This window comes from Ictalurus punctatus, chromosome 1, assembly GCF_001660625.3.
Source record: "Ictalurus punctatus breed USDA103 chromosome 1, Coco_2.0, whole genome shotgun sequence".
Classification (NCBI taxonomy): Eukaryota; Metazoa; Chordata; class Actinopteri; order Siluriformes; family Ictaluridae; genus Ictalurus; species Ictalurus punctatus.
Genome location: NC_030416.2, coordinates 9,723,719 through 9,738,938, shown reverse-complemented (window position 1 = coordinate 9,738,938; position 15,220 = coordinate 9,723,719). Strand labels below are relative to the sequence as shown.

General features: G+C 40.3%; 2 protein-coding genes across 4 annotated transcripts in view; both read right to left on the bottom strand.

Moving 5' to 3' along the window:
• Positions 1 to 11,501, bottom strand: part of LOC108265930 (cingulin) — a 41,648-nt gene extending 30,147 nt beyond the window's left edge. Inside the window, exon 1 of one of the 3 annotated variants that reach the window (XM_017468807.3) lies at positions 11,453 to 11,501. The gene's annotated coding sequence lies outside the window, so the exon portion shown is untranslated. Of the gene's footprint in view, positions 1 to 7,901; positions 8,061 to 11,452 lie in introns of those variants that run through there. The other 2 variants (XM_017468788.3, XM_017468798.3) reach the window with 2 other exon arrangements.
• Positions 11,502 to 13,283: 1,782 nt separating this feature from the next.
• Positions 13,284 to 14,655, bottom strand: LOC128632944 (P-selectin glycoprotein ligand 1-like). The gene is made up of 2 exons (XM_053681180.1): positions 14,652 to 14,655; positions 13,284 to 14,313 (listed from the first exon to the last, which is right to left on the bottom strand). Exons 1-2 carry the CDS (start codon positions 14,653 to 14,655, stop codon positions 13,508 to 13,510), a joined length of 810 nt encoding a protein of 269 aa, XP_053537155.1. The 3' UTR covers positions 13,284 to 13,507.
• Positions 14,656 to 15,220: the final 565 nt, after the last annotated feature.

Genomic DNA, 15,220 nt, shown 5'->3' with positions numbered 1-15,220 from the left:
TCTTGTGTGAAATGACTACAAAGCTGCAGTTTGTAAACTCTGCGCCGCTAAAAATTTTACACCAGACGCTGCAGCAGTGAAGCGGGAGTTTCGGCGTCGAGTCTAATTCACAATTAAAGCACCAGTACACCATTAAAAGATTTAAATGAAGACGAGTTGACAAAGGGGAAAAAAAAAAAAGGTGTAATATTACACAAAAATATTTGTAGAGTAGTATATTGCATCTCCAGTTAATGTTTTTTATATATATATATATATATATATATATATATATATATATATATATATATATATATATATATATATATATATATATATATATATATAAAGTTTATATATTAGCAGTTTGATGTTCAGTGATGAAGTAGAAATGCTTGTGTTTGTGGGGAGTGAATGTGAGACTAACAGGAGGTTTTTTAGACTTCAGTCAATGTTAATATGAATTAATAACATTCAATAAATTAAGAAATCTTACTTTAATCTTCAGAATTTAGTTCATGTGTTAATGTTAATTAGAGTCATGTGTTTTCTGTTTATGAGACCAGTTACTGTCAAACAACTTGTTGAAATGGAGAGAATAAAGTTTTTATTTGCATTTCTTTCAGAATTCTTTTAAATCAGTTATTATTAGTTTAAAAGAAGGCATAAAAGGCAGAACTATCAGTATCGGCCGATATCACTGAATAATCGGTTATTGGTATCGGCTGAGAAATCTGCATCTCAACATTTAATATATACTTTTATTTTTTAAGATACTTATAAAACGGCATAGCATCTTAAACAAAATTCGGAGCACATGTCTGCGACTAACAAACAAAGCTAAAGAACATGCTACATGATGCCCCCGAGTGCTTAATATGGTAAATGGTCAATGGTCTGCACTTAAATGGTGCTTTTTTTTTTTTTTTTTTTTTTTAACCTCAGCGGTTCCAAAACACTTTCCATTGGTTCTCATTCACCCATTCACACACCAATAGTAGAAGAGCTGCCATGCAAGGCGCTGGCTTGCCTTCGGGAGAAACTTGGGGTTCAACGTCTTGGCCAAGGACACTTCGGCATGTGGAGTCACGTGGGCCGGGAATCGAACCGCCAACCCTACGATTAGTGGACAACCCGCTCTATTATTTTTTCCACTCAGTCGGAAAAATGCTAGTATATGCAAAATAATAATACATTTAAAAAAACCTATGTATAAAAGTCTGAATGACTTTACATTGATACAGAATGTTACTACACTGGTTACTATGAACAAAAAAGGAGGTGTTGGTTAAGACGTTGGACTTCTGACCAGAAGGTCACGAGTTCAAATCCCAGCAGTACCAAGCTGCCACTGCTTGGCCCTTTACCATTAACGCTCAACTGCTCAGCTTCTTTTTTGTTTTTTAATGAGATAAATGTAAGTCGCTCTGGATTAGGGCACCTGCCAAATGCAATAAATATAAACGTATGAACATTACATATTGATTTCAAACACGTATATATTTATTTCAACGACGACAGATGTGAACAACCTAAACATGACAGGAAATTTCTCAGCGCAACAACGTGTCGATGCCAAACCAGAAACCAGGCCAAAGACCATTGCCAAAACTTATTCATGGTCTGTTCACTTCCTCGCTGTGTGTCAGTGCATGAGCAAACACTGACCGTATTCAGCACTTACAGCGAATAGACGATCCCAGTGGGGAAGAGTGTGGGGTAATGGGGGAGGCCAAGAGCACCATCTCATATCTTTATTACAGTGAAGTGGGGCAGAAAACCCAGTGGATAGCATAAGAACACTGACTGCTCTGTCTGCTCTGCTATTGAGCCCGGTCTCGTTCGCTAGCATTCGTCTAGTCTCGAATTCTCTAAAGCAAACTCGGACTAGTCTTTGAACTACATAATAGAAGTAAACCTCATGGGAAAAAGAAAGTTTCCTGGAATGGAAAGTAGGTGGGGAACTACCCTTTGTGAAATTAAATAATTGTTATGCAAGTATATAACACTACAATATAGCATAATATCATTATCGTCGTATCACGTGTGTCTACTTTAATCAAAGCACTTACTGACACGGTATAGACAGGCATATCAAGTTCTTCTATACGTAACGCGATGCAGCTTCTTTCCTTCATATGGGCTTCCGCACCTCCAGAAACGATATAAAGGCATGTTTTCAAACGGTACATCGTATCCGACTAAGAATACTCATCTTTTCAAACAAGTGCCGTAGACACCTGTACTAGATTGCCCTCATAAGAAGCGAGACAGTGTTTGCACTGTGATAAAATGCAAATGTATAATGGCTATTGCATGCAAACGTCAACCTTACTATGGAAATCAAAGTTGCGAATATGCCGGGCTGTATTATTCGTCAGTGCGTGTATGTTAATCACCATCGGCGTGTAAACACACACATCACATCACACTGCCTGCACGCAGCACTGGTGTAAACACCCTCATTAGAGTGGCGTCATTAGAGTAGGATCACAGCATGAACACACATTTAAACCACTGAAGAATTATTCACATTCATGTAATCATTTCACGTTTTGTTCCTGACTAGACCTTCAGGCTGTTGTCGATCATGAAATACATGGTAAGCCTGGATGTTAAATGCCATAAGAGTGGGCATTATAATAACAAGCGCGGAGACAAAGCTGAGATTTTCAAATTCCAAGAGCTTTGGAGCGTTTAACAATATCATTTTGAGAGAGGAAATTAAACCAAATAGCAACTGTTGCTAGGGTGCTTTGGGAAATTCCTCAATACTTACTCCTTATAGTAACTTCTAGAGAGGAAATCTTTTTATTTGGGCACACAGTGCCTTAAGTATTCAAGTCTCTTGCAGTCTAGAACTGGGGTTTTTTTTCCTATCATGGCCCTGTATTTGGTTCCATCCATCCTGTCCTCAAGCCTCTTCCCAGTCCCTGCATCTTCACAGCATAATGCTACCACAACCATGCTTCATTGATGGTGTTCTCAGTGTAATTAGCAGGGCTTTCACCAAATGGGTGTCAAAGCCAAAGCGTTTTGGGCTCATCACACCAGAGAAGTCTCATTTCTGCCAAGTTTTCAAAAGCTAAAAAAGCCGGTGTGATTATCTGTAATTATCTTAACAGTACAATGCATACGACAAGATTCTAATTATAAATGTTTCATACCAAACAGACTGCCAAAGCTTGACCCTCACATAAACTTTAAATACCAAAAGCAAAATTGGTCTGAACAACCGAAATTACATACATTTGAAGATTTGCAGCACTGATGTTACGTACAGGCTAGATTTTCTTAAAAACAAACAAACAAAAAAAAACATTATGGGTTACATTTATATTAAAGGATCTGTCGTCATCCCAGGTGTTCGGGACTACGAAACAGCACTGACTTTGCCCTTGGAAATTAGCTGAGGAGTTAAATCATGTCCAATGAGGAGAACTACTAAACATTTACATTTATGTATTTGTGTTATTTTACCCAAAGCGACTTGCAAATGAGGATACACAAGCAAAACTCTGCAGTGCTTCAATGGATTCAGACTACGGTCTTCGTAATCGTTACATTCTTAAATAAAAGTCTGCTTAGAACGCATATTTCACACTTGATTTAAATACTATAAACAAAAAGTCAATTCTTAACCAAATACTCCAAACATTATTAATGAACACAGTGTGGGTGGGACTACACTTGCTTAAACTGACTCATTTTTGCATTTTTAATGAGTTTTGGATATATTGTATTGTATTATATATTATATATTATATATATATATATATATATATATATATATATATATATATATATATATATATATATATATATATATATTTTTTTTTTTTTTTTAAAACTAGACTAGCTACATCTAAGGGACACCAGGTGACTGGTCCAAAAACGTGGTGACTTGGGAACTTTGCTTCCAGTTCCAACTCCCTCAATTTTTATCCATCAAGCTTGTCTTAAAACTGTAACGGGATGTGGATGGCCAAGGCATCATTATTAGCATCTCTCCTACCGAGCAGACTTATGGTGGCACAAGAGCAACAATTAGCTGGCAGACATTTACATTTGATGTCTTTGCCTTATTTCGTTGGCAGATGCCTTTATCCAAAGTGACGTTCGGCTTAGTCATACTACAAGAGCTGGTAAAGGAACCGAAAGAGTAAGAAAAACAAACAGGACTCCAACTACACAAGGACTTTTGAGTAAATGCTAATAATCACAAGCATCATAAACACTAGTCAAGGCACAGCATAATGAAACACATGCGGTGTCCCAATTCACAGACTAATTAGTGTGTCCCAAATCATAGCATGCTGAAATGAGTATCGCGGAGGTACCCGGATGGTTTTGTAAGTTTTGTGTCGGACGCTTCACCGAATTACACCGGCAAACATGGTGGACGAGTGCAACATCGGTGATGCGTCTTCAGTATTTAAGCACAAGAACTTAAAATGTTAAGCACTAGCCACAGTTCTTTTTTACATGACATGTCAGTATTTACATGTCAGTATGACCAGTACTTGCATACTCCTTTTTGCTACACACTCAAAAGTATGTATTTTTTTCTTCACAAGAAGAGTACATCATTTTAGTGCATAGCGCTAACTAATCAGAGTGGGGTTCAACTAAACACACTGACTATGTTTACATGGACAGCAGTAATCTAATTATTGAACTTATTCTCAATAAAGACAATATTTTGATTAAGGTGTTTACATGAGTTGCTTTTAGAATACTCCTTTCATGTTCCCGTTTTACACGTTATAGAACGTAGATTGATTAACGGCACACGTCATTACTTCCCCGCGCCACGCCGTCCGACGTTCCCTCCAGGATTTCACGTATCGACATACAGTTTGTCTTCGTTATGGAACCGTATACACATTTGGGTGTTTCGTGTTTAATTTTACAAAAGCTTCGAGTGCAGTTAGTTATTTGTCGTGCTGTACGTGCAAATAGACGACTGCTTGAAGCCATGGGCTGCGTCCCAAACCACACATTTACTTTATATAGTAGCCGTAAAATAATAGTTATAATAGTTTGCCGTAAAACGGTTGAGCGCTGTCGTGTGTGTACGTGTCCAGTCACAAAATGCGGTGAAAACTCCCACACGACGTTAATAGTGTGATTAAGGTGTGTACATGTCTGTAATACACGTCGATAACGCGACTAAAACAGGAATACTCCACATCTTAATTCGATTTGTGATTACTTCGTATGACTTTAGTCGGATTAAGGTCATCAATAATCGCTGTTTACATGGTAGTTACTTAATCAGAGTATCGTCTTAATATCGGAATATTGTCGTCCATGTAAACGTACTGAATGTCTATAAAGCTGTTCATCTTAAAAAAAACAAACACACAACACTAGTTTCATTTTTGGCTACAGTTTGGACGGTTAAGGAGTAGCAGGTGTGTGTTTATTGCTTCATCGCACGTCCCGTAGGCTAGGGCTTAACTCCCTCGGCATACTTTATTTCTTTCCAAAACGCTCTCAGTCACCTGAGCTTCTGTCCTCCTTTCAGTCTTGAACAAACCAGCATTTCTTCCTCTCGCTCCAGCTCTTACAACGTGTCTCATTGGCATGACAATGAAGGCTTTAGTGTTGCCAAACAGCATAACGTATAGCCTCGTACCAACAATGACAGTCATTCTTTCAGGAACCTGCATTCCTGTGTTGCTCACACAACACAGACCCACACATAAACCCAGACATACTGGGAAAAGTTGGCATCTCGGAGTTCTCCGACAACAATTCATACTCAGGTGAGGAAAGGTGCGCCTTACTGAAAAGATAGATTGACTGAGCGGATCTTAAAACGTAAAAATCGACGCCACCGCGCATTTACAGGTCGATAACCAAGACGGCACGAAATGGCAAGACTAAACGTTTCACAGGCGAAATTTCCCAAAATCAGATCAGAGTTTGTGTACGAGTGTGTATTCCACAGTCACCAATCCACGACTATCTACACCTATAAAACAGACCATCCTGTGGATTACAGCTTAACTTATCAGACCTGGAGTTCAGCCATAGCACAAACTCCCAAATACTTGTGAAATGAGTCACCGGTTTCACTCTTCAAGAGAAACCTCTATAGAAGAAAAAAATCAATAACCATAGTCTCTCACATGGCTCTCTCGATCATTTCACTGACTTATTAAAATTGTTTAACGTGTTTACAGTAAAACCCGAGTGTATATATTTGCATACTATGAAGTTAACAAAAAAAAAAAAACCCTTTCAGAACAGACATTAAATATGTTCCTAAGCAGTAAAGACGTGAATAAATTCGTGATATTTCTAAGAGTAATGGGATTTTACACCAAGACTCCTACTGTGTTGAATCTCTCTGGTGTCCCCCACAAACACACTTTATTCCTCCGCTCTTTAGCAGTCCTCCAGTGTTTCTTTTCCCCATTTTCATTATTATACGTCTGAATTTCAGTTTTCGCCCGATACTGAGAACGGTATCCCCAACCACCTCGATATCTTTTATCCCCCCTCATACGTTTACATTTATTCATTTAGCAGACGATTTTATCCAAAGCGACTTACAGATGAGGAAATACAAGCAAAGTGATACATCAAGCAGGGAACAATACAAGTAGTGCTACCATACAAGATCTTTTAATTGAGTTCTAGAAAAGCAAAGTACACAGAGTAGAGATGAAAGAGCCAGAATATATATATATATTTTTTTTTAAATAAATATTGTGGGGATGGCGTTTTAGGGGTTAGTTACGTGCTCATAGAAGAGCTGGGTCTTTAGACGTTTTTTTTTTTGTTTTTTGGGGGAAGATGGTGAGACTCTGCGGTCCAGATTGAGGTTGGAAGTTCATTCCACCACTAAGGGACGGTTAGTGTGAAGGTTCTAGAAAGGGACCTTGAGCCACACTGAGCAGGCACTACTAAGCCTTCAGGAGAGTCTTGAGGTCATCTCAATTCCTTAAATTTCAGCCATGATGATTTGCTGTTTTTAGAATCCCACTTGCTCATTACAAACTTACCAGCGTGAACCTGAACTAAACAGGATAAAACCCATGTGTTGACACTTTCAAGTCATTTGACACTAATGAGTAGTATTAAAATATTAACAACAACATATCAACATGGATATCTGAGCCTGATAATAAACTGAACTTCTACTTACAAATCAAGTTGTGTAGTGTTTAGGACATTTAACACCACCCTTCCGTTCAAAACAAACCAAAAGGGGGTACAAACTTATACACACACAACTGTATTAGGGTTGAAATTGCGCCTATAGAACAGCTGAATGAACGTTTAACACTTGAAATGAGTGATTGTTTCAATAGCGTGGCCTGTGCCCAAATCCTGAACGCCTGAGTATGTAGGTACACTAGAACGAATGGCGTGTCTACCGCACGTAGTGCACTATAGATCTATAGTCCAAAAAGATGATTTGGGATCGAGCCAATGCACAGAAACCGTTTCCCTGCGAGAGGCGCAGGTGGAGTTGGAGCTGTGTGACTGATTTGTGCACCTGTGACTACATAACTACCTCAACTCTCCAGACAGAGAGCTGTTTAAGAGGAAAAACACTCCTAAATAACAAAATCACTGCGCCAGAGAGACAGAAGTCCTTTAACTAGACGTTAATCCCGATTTCCTCCACAAATACCGCTGAACTATTTAGGGTTATTGAGTTACAATTAATAAAAGCACTAAAAAAAATAAAGTACCGTTTGTAAACAGTTGCTCTCTGAGTCACCCAGACAGCGAGGCGGATAAACTAGAAATTCCCGAAAAGCGTCAGATTTACTAAACTAACTAGTTGACAGTTTCTCCGGCGCTAAATAAACTAAGTTAGTACTTTACAGGCTACTAAAACAGCCGCACAGCTAACAAGCTAGCAGGTTAGCGAATAAATAACGCCAAACGCGTTCACCTACCCACTTACAGTCGGGGTGTGAGGTCTACAAGTCGCTCAGTGCTGCGTTTTCTGTCCACTTCTGGGGTTCTCCGTCATTAAATGCGATTCAAGGACGGCTTCCATAACACAAATCCAGCCCTGAGTGAGTAAACCGCTCGCCAGATACAACCTGTTACCTTTCACAGACCGACGCGGTTAGCCACGCCTACGGACGCCAAGGAGGATAATATGATTGGCTCGAACGTGCGTGGTGGGTGGAGCCACGAGAGAGCGCGTTTTCAATTAGTAATAGGAAATGGGTCCCTGTTGGATAGAGTGCTCTATGTAGAGTTTAAAGCTATTACTTCATTCTCAGAGTCCATATAGTCTAGTAGGATTCAGTCATTATCTACATCATTTGATTCACATGAGTGACACCTGTTTATAACAGTCCATCCATCTTCAAAACCGCTTATCCTTTTCAGGGTCACGGGGAACCTGGAGCCTATCCCAGGGAGCATCGGGTACACCCTGGACAGGGTGCCAATCCATTGCAGGGCACAATCATATACACACTCACACACCCATTCATACACTATGGACACTTTGGACATGCCAATCAGCCTACCATGCATGTGTTTGGACTGGGGGAGGAAATCGGAGTGCCCGGAGGAAACCCCCGTAGCACGGGGAGAACATGCAAAGTCCGCACACACAGGGCCACGGTGGGAATCGAACCCCCGACCCTGGAGGTGTGAGGCGAATGTGCTAACCACAAAAAAAAAGGATAAAATAGATATATTTTAAATTTATAAGATAAAACTTGTGTCCTACCTGGTGGTGTAGCAGTTAGCACAGGGACGGATTTAGTGATTTGGGGGCCCTGGGCAAAATGTTGGAATGGAGCATGTCAGTCTTTTAACATCAGTATTTTACATTTCAGCATGGACTGGGACCAAAAAGTGGCCATGGACTTTCTGGTTCAGAGCGGACCAACACACCCGGCCCCCAACATGCCACTCATGAAGTAAGCATTCTGATGGCATTTTTAGAAAAAAACATAATTAATTAGTGAAAAGTAAAAATAAAACTTTCTTCACCATAAGTTTATGCAGCGTTTTTGTGGGCGCTTGGTAGCTCTGGGCCCAAGGTAATTGCCGACCTTTGTCTAATGTCCGCCCATGGGTAACCATGTTTGCCTTGCACCTCCAGGTTTGGAGGTTCGATTCCTGCCCAGTCCAAAGACATGTGTTGTAGGCTGATTGGTATCTCTAAAAAATTGTGCCCTGCAATGGGTTGGCAACCTGTCCTGGGTGTCCCCCAGGCTTGTGCCCTGAGTCCCCTGTGAGTCTTGACTCTTTGTTGCGTAACTGGATGGATGGATGTGTCCTGCTCTAAAACAGACAAATAAATAAATAAATAAAAAGAACCTGTTTGACAATGAAAATAATAGACTACAGTTTTGTGAAATACTGGATTATTTCTCAATCACTTGTCAACAAGCTAAAGTGTTGTGTGAGGTGTATTACAGAACGCAGAACATTTGTGTATTTTAGACTTAACTGAAAATCACTTATGTAAAAACACACAAACAAACAAAAAACCTCAATGTAAACTTAACAAACAAGATTTTTTGTATGTTACTGTCATTAACCAATAGAGGGAGGCATTGTCTGTCAGTGATTGTGTAATGTCTTTCAGTTTTGTTGGACTCATTAATCTCGTCTTCAGGTTGTAAGATTAGAGATTATTTCCATCCATCCATTTCCTGTGCCACTTATCCTACACATTGTCACAGGAAGCATGGAGACAATCCCGGGGAACTTGGGGCACAGGACACTCGGGATGTGGTGTCAAGATCGCACAGACAATGGACAATTTGGGAATGCCAATCAGCCTACGGTACAACATGGGAGGAAACCCTCAAAGCATGGGGAGAACATGCAAGCTCCATGAGCACAGAGAGGAGGTGGGATTCAAACCCCCAACATGGAAGGTGCAAGGCAAACATGCTAATTACTAAGCCACTGTGCCCTTTATAGTTTATTTACCACTTGAAATTGATTGGAAAAAAGTGTAAACTCAGTTTTTTTGGTTTTCTGCTGATGTTGTTCAAAGAAGTATCTGTCCAGTGAAGTATTTAGCAGAGCTAAATCTCCATATCAGGTGTGTTATATATAGTATTACACTGAGCAGACTGAGGTATTCCATACCTCTGAACAGGATGAATATTAAATAATAAACACCAAACAGACTGCATAGCGACCTAATAGCCTAACTTTGATCAGATACTATATTATATACTAGCAGTATTTATTTAACTGAAAGTCAAACATTTGCTACTAAAACCATGCAGTAGAACTGCTCGATAGAAATAACATAATTCATGTGACATCCTATTAGGTATCAAATGCCATGTAAAAGTAAATATTAGGGGGTGTGGTCAACAGCAGGAAAAACAAAAGTTAGGAAAACCACTTATATACTTTTGGCTAGTTTCTTTTTTCTTTTTTTATACGGTTATAAAATTCCCAAGACTAATCCATCACACATATTTATCATGTATACATAAGGTGGACTACCATAACAAAATAAGCATAAATTTCAAGTCATGTACAGATGTTTATAATTGGATCATTTTCATATGTCACAAATGTCCAAATAGTCTTCAGTAATTCGAGACACATGGTTAAAGTAAAATAAAGTGAAGTGAAGGATATAATGAATGCCTGAAGGGATGCATGAAACATCTAAAAACTATGGTTACCCATTACATTGATGGGATTTATGTGCATTTAATTGTGTTTTTATGAAACATTTGTGCCCTGCGATGGATTGGCACCCTGTCCAGGGCGTACCCCGCCTTGCTCCCTGGGATAGGCTCCAGGTTTCCCCATGTCCCTGAAAAGGATAAAGCAGTATAGAAAATGGATGGATGAAACATTTTAAGAAATAGGGGAATAATATAGACTTGAAATTCCTCTTCATCGTAAGTGTTTTAGCAGAAGACTTGAGATTTCGCACCAAAATTGACTGGAGCTATTCATTATTCCCCTCCACCCTGATTAAAGCCCCAGGTCCAATTGAAGAAAAACAGCCCCAAAGCTCAATGCTACCCTGTGGTGATGGTGTTCTTTTGGTGATGCGCGGTTTTGTTTTTGGTTTTTTTTGCCAGACATATCTTTTGGTATTATGGCCAAAAAGTTCCAATTTTGGCTTTGGGAGATTGGATGTATTTTTTAAAATGTACTTTTGGGTTATAAAAGGCTTCCATCTTGCCACCCTACACCAAAGTCCAGCAATATGAAGAATTCTGGAGATTGTTGTCACATGTAGGGAGCAATCAGTACTTTCCAGAAACTGCTGCAATTCTTTTAATGTCTCTGTAGGTCTCTTGGCAGCCTCCATGACCAGTTTTCTCCTGATCTTCTCATCAATTTTAGAGGGACAGCCTGTTCTTGTCACTGTCGTGTTATATTTTCTCCACTTGCTGATTATTGTCTTTACAGTGTTCCCTAGTGTATCTAATGCCTTGGAAATTGTTTTCTAACCCTCTCCTGATTGATATTTTCCAACAATGAGATCCCATACCTGCTTTGATTTATTTGTAGTCCATAGTTTTTCCAGTTGGATATTACTAAGAAAAATCCTACCGGAACAGCTGTACTTTATTTGGGGGTAATCAGTCACTTTAACTGATGGCAGGTGTATATAATTAGGTGTATGCACTCAAACATGGGTTTGTCTATGAAAACACGCCTTATTGAACTCAGGTCTCAGATGAAGACATATATGACAGCAGTGCTGTGTGAAAGCGCACTCATGGAGCCACAGGTTGCACGTCACTATCCAAACACAGCTAAATATAATTTCGAGTCAGATTATCAATGCTTGCCAGCTCAAAGAGGCTGGTCCTACAAAGGATTCTACTGAGGCTGAACATGGAGGAAAAAGTTTCCCTACCTCTGCTGTAGACATTGATTCCTCCACCCATGATTCCTATAAGGAGCTTCCATGAAACGCTGAGCACTCTCAGTTTCAGAGTCAATAAAACAGTTTTTGGTTTAACTATGGTAATGACTATTGGACTAGTTGACTACTTTTTGAATTACTAGTCAACCAGTATAGTATAGTGTATAGTACCCACTGTGCCAACATGCCACCTGGGTATTTAATCAGCACTCTGAAATTCTGATCTTGCAAAATTAGTATCGATTAATATAAAGGAAAAAAATCAGTCATTTGTGTAAATTCAGGAGTTTGGGAAATTCAGAAACGCAAACAAGTCTGATGTGTTTGTCAGGTAGTCAACTCTGCCCACATTCATTCAAACATCAGAACAAACAAACTACGTTTCCCACAATTCCTGTCCAACAGGCTCATCGCATGAATAAAGATAAGACTTTCCATCAACTTACAGTATGCAAAGGTCAAGGTTGTGATTTGTCTGTGATACACCAAATTTGTGTTATGTTTGTGTGCTTTCTGTTCTGTTTGAGTTTTATTATTAAACTTTATGTTTATGTTCAGCCGGTTCCCACCTCCTCCTGGTCCTTCTTTAACGTTTGTTACACTGGAGCTTCCAGCCAACTGACACTCTCTCTCTCTCTCTCTCCCACTGATTAGCCAAATCACTGCCAGGTGTGCATCCTCACAACCTGGCTTCTCCCTCGTCCTGGTCCTCCTCCTCCTCCTCGTCACAGGGGGCAATTAGTTTTTCACACTGGTGATAGGTGTTGGATTACTTTTTTTGCTCCTACTCCGACACAGGGGGGAAATGCAGTTCCACATCAACAGTATCCTGAGCTCAGGATCGAATCAGGGATCTTGGAGCTGTGAGGTCTTCATGAACCATACACATGCACAATATAAGGTAAATCCACTTGGAGGAAGATGATTATGATTATGATTTGATGAAGCTGCTCTATGAAGACCTTTTAGTACGTGTTTTTTTTTCTCAGATATTTTTTGTAGTGAATAGTGATGGACATTCAGCACTGATTTGCTTTCTATAATAAAGCACCTCTAGTGTTTCACTGATAGTGCATTTTGTAATGACAGTAAGACAATATGTATGCCTATGAATCTTAAACATCTAACCAACTGACATCTTTGGGACCAGGATTTATTTAATTATTTCTGAAATTTTATTGCATGAAGCACAGTTATGGAAAACAGCTTAAAAATATTTTTGCTGATTCAAAAAATATTTCTTCTTAAAACATGACCTTGAGAGTTCAGAGTGATGTCCTAATATAAATAATGCACTACAGTGGTGTAATTTCCCGTTTAAAATGGTAAAATCTCCAAGAATTTTGGTCCTCAATAATGAGATTTTCCAACTATTATCTAAAGATTTCTTATACATATTTTCTATTTTTCTTGTTTTTTTATTTTTTTTTTACAGTTTTGCAATGGACACCTGTGTATGTGTATGTGCGGACACTTGTACACTTGTATAATGTATATGTGCAAATCTCCAAATCCTGATTTTTCTACAGTTTGGGGCCATCAACAAATTTTCCAAGGATATAAATATTTGAATTTTGTTATTTGTCATTTTTCACCATTTCAGAAATTCTTTAAAAAGGATTTGTATATGAGTGAGTGTCACGTTTCGAAATTGAGACGGATGCGAATGCAGAATTAAAAGAATTTAATAAAGAAATAAACAAAATACAAAGACACTATAACTCTAAGGCAAAACACTGTGGCAAAGAAGAAACACAAACCAAAGACAAAAACACGGCAGCAGAGACAAAGGTACCCCCCCAAGGGTGCTTCTCCCGGAGCGCCAACATACAATCCCTCCCTCTGGCGGTACTGGCCCTCTGGGCAAACCGTCATCAGCAGGGCAGGAGAGCGGAGCGACGTCCTCAGAGAGGCAGGAAAGCGGAGAGACGTCCTCAGCGGGGCAGGAAAGCGGAGAGACGTCCTCAGCGGGGCAGGAAATCGGAGCGACGTCCTCAGAGGAGCTGGAAAGCGGAGCGACGTCCTCAGCGGGGCAGGAAATCGGAATGACGTCCTCAGCGGGGCAGGAAATCGCAGCGACGTCCTCAGCGGGGCAGGAAAGCGGAGAGACGTCCTCAGCGGGGCAGGAAATCGGAGAGACGTCCTCAGCGGGGCAGGAAATCGGAGCGACGTCCTCAGCGGGGCAGGAAATCGGAGCGACGTCCTCAGCGGGGCAGGAAATCGGAGCGACGTCCTCAGCGGGGCAGGAAAGCGGAGCGACGTCCTCAGAGGAGCCGGAAAGCGGAGCGACGTCGTCAGCGGAGCCGGAAAGCGGAGCGACGTCGTCAGCGGAGCCGGAAAGCGGAGCGACGTCCTCAGCAGAGCCGGAAGTTGGAACGACGTCCTCAGCGGGGCAGAAAAGCAGAGCGACGTCCTCAGCGGAGCCGAACAGCCGCAGCACAGCGGAGTTCTTAGCGGGGCAGGAAAACAGTGTGTTGCTTCTTAAAGGATTATTACATACACAGATGATTTAAAATAATCACAATTAGGCTGCAATAGAAGCAAATGAAAACCTTTATTAACGTAAACTATATAAGCACTAAATAAAAAATACTTACAAACAATTCTATTTACAGCTGTAAAGGAAAAGAATAGAGTGATGGGGATCGGGATAAAGTACTGAGGGGTAGAGTATAAAGGGATGAGAATTGAGGGATGAGGGATTTTACACCGGTCCTTCAGTCCTGGGCTCTGTGCAACCTGTTAATGAAGAAAAAAAGTTTTTTTTTTTTTTTAAATACGAAGTTAATTGAAATTAACAAAATTAATTTATACTTACTCATGGAGAGCTTGAGCAATGTAGGGAAAAAGTGATGGAAAAGAACAAATATGAAATGCAACGAGTTTAATTTTGGGGGTCTAATTATAGCTAGAATAATTTTTTTTTGCCTTATTAATGTTAAAAAAGATAGCAGGAACTGACGATCGTCCCACAATGTCAATTGTAAATTAAACAAGATAAAAGCGTGAAGAGGAAGGGGGGTTGGGGGTGGCAGAGGGGTGGGTAGAAGGAATGGCATTGCTCAGAGCTTCTCCAAAGTGTCCATCATCAGCTGGACATGCTGCCGGAGGAGCCGAGAAACTGCACTCGATAAGGCCGCTGGGTCGCTGTAGAGCTCCAGGGGCTGTAAAAACGGTACTTCACAAAGCGCTGTAAGCCGATCCTATTGACAAATTACACACACACACACACATCCAACACTGAGTTAAAGATACAATGCTGAGAATTTGTGTATCGTGGCATCAGAAGATATTCGACACTTACAATAAGCGCTGTGAAGTACATCTCTGCCACAGGCTCCCACACGTCCACGTCCCACATGCTGATGAGAGCAAACAGGCGCTCCA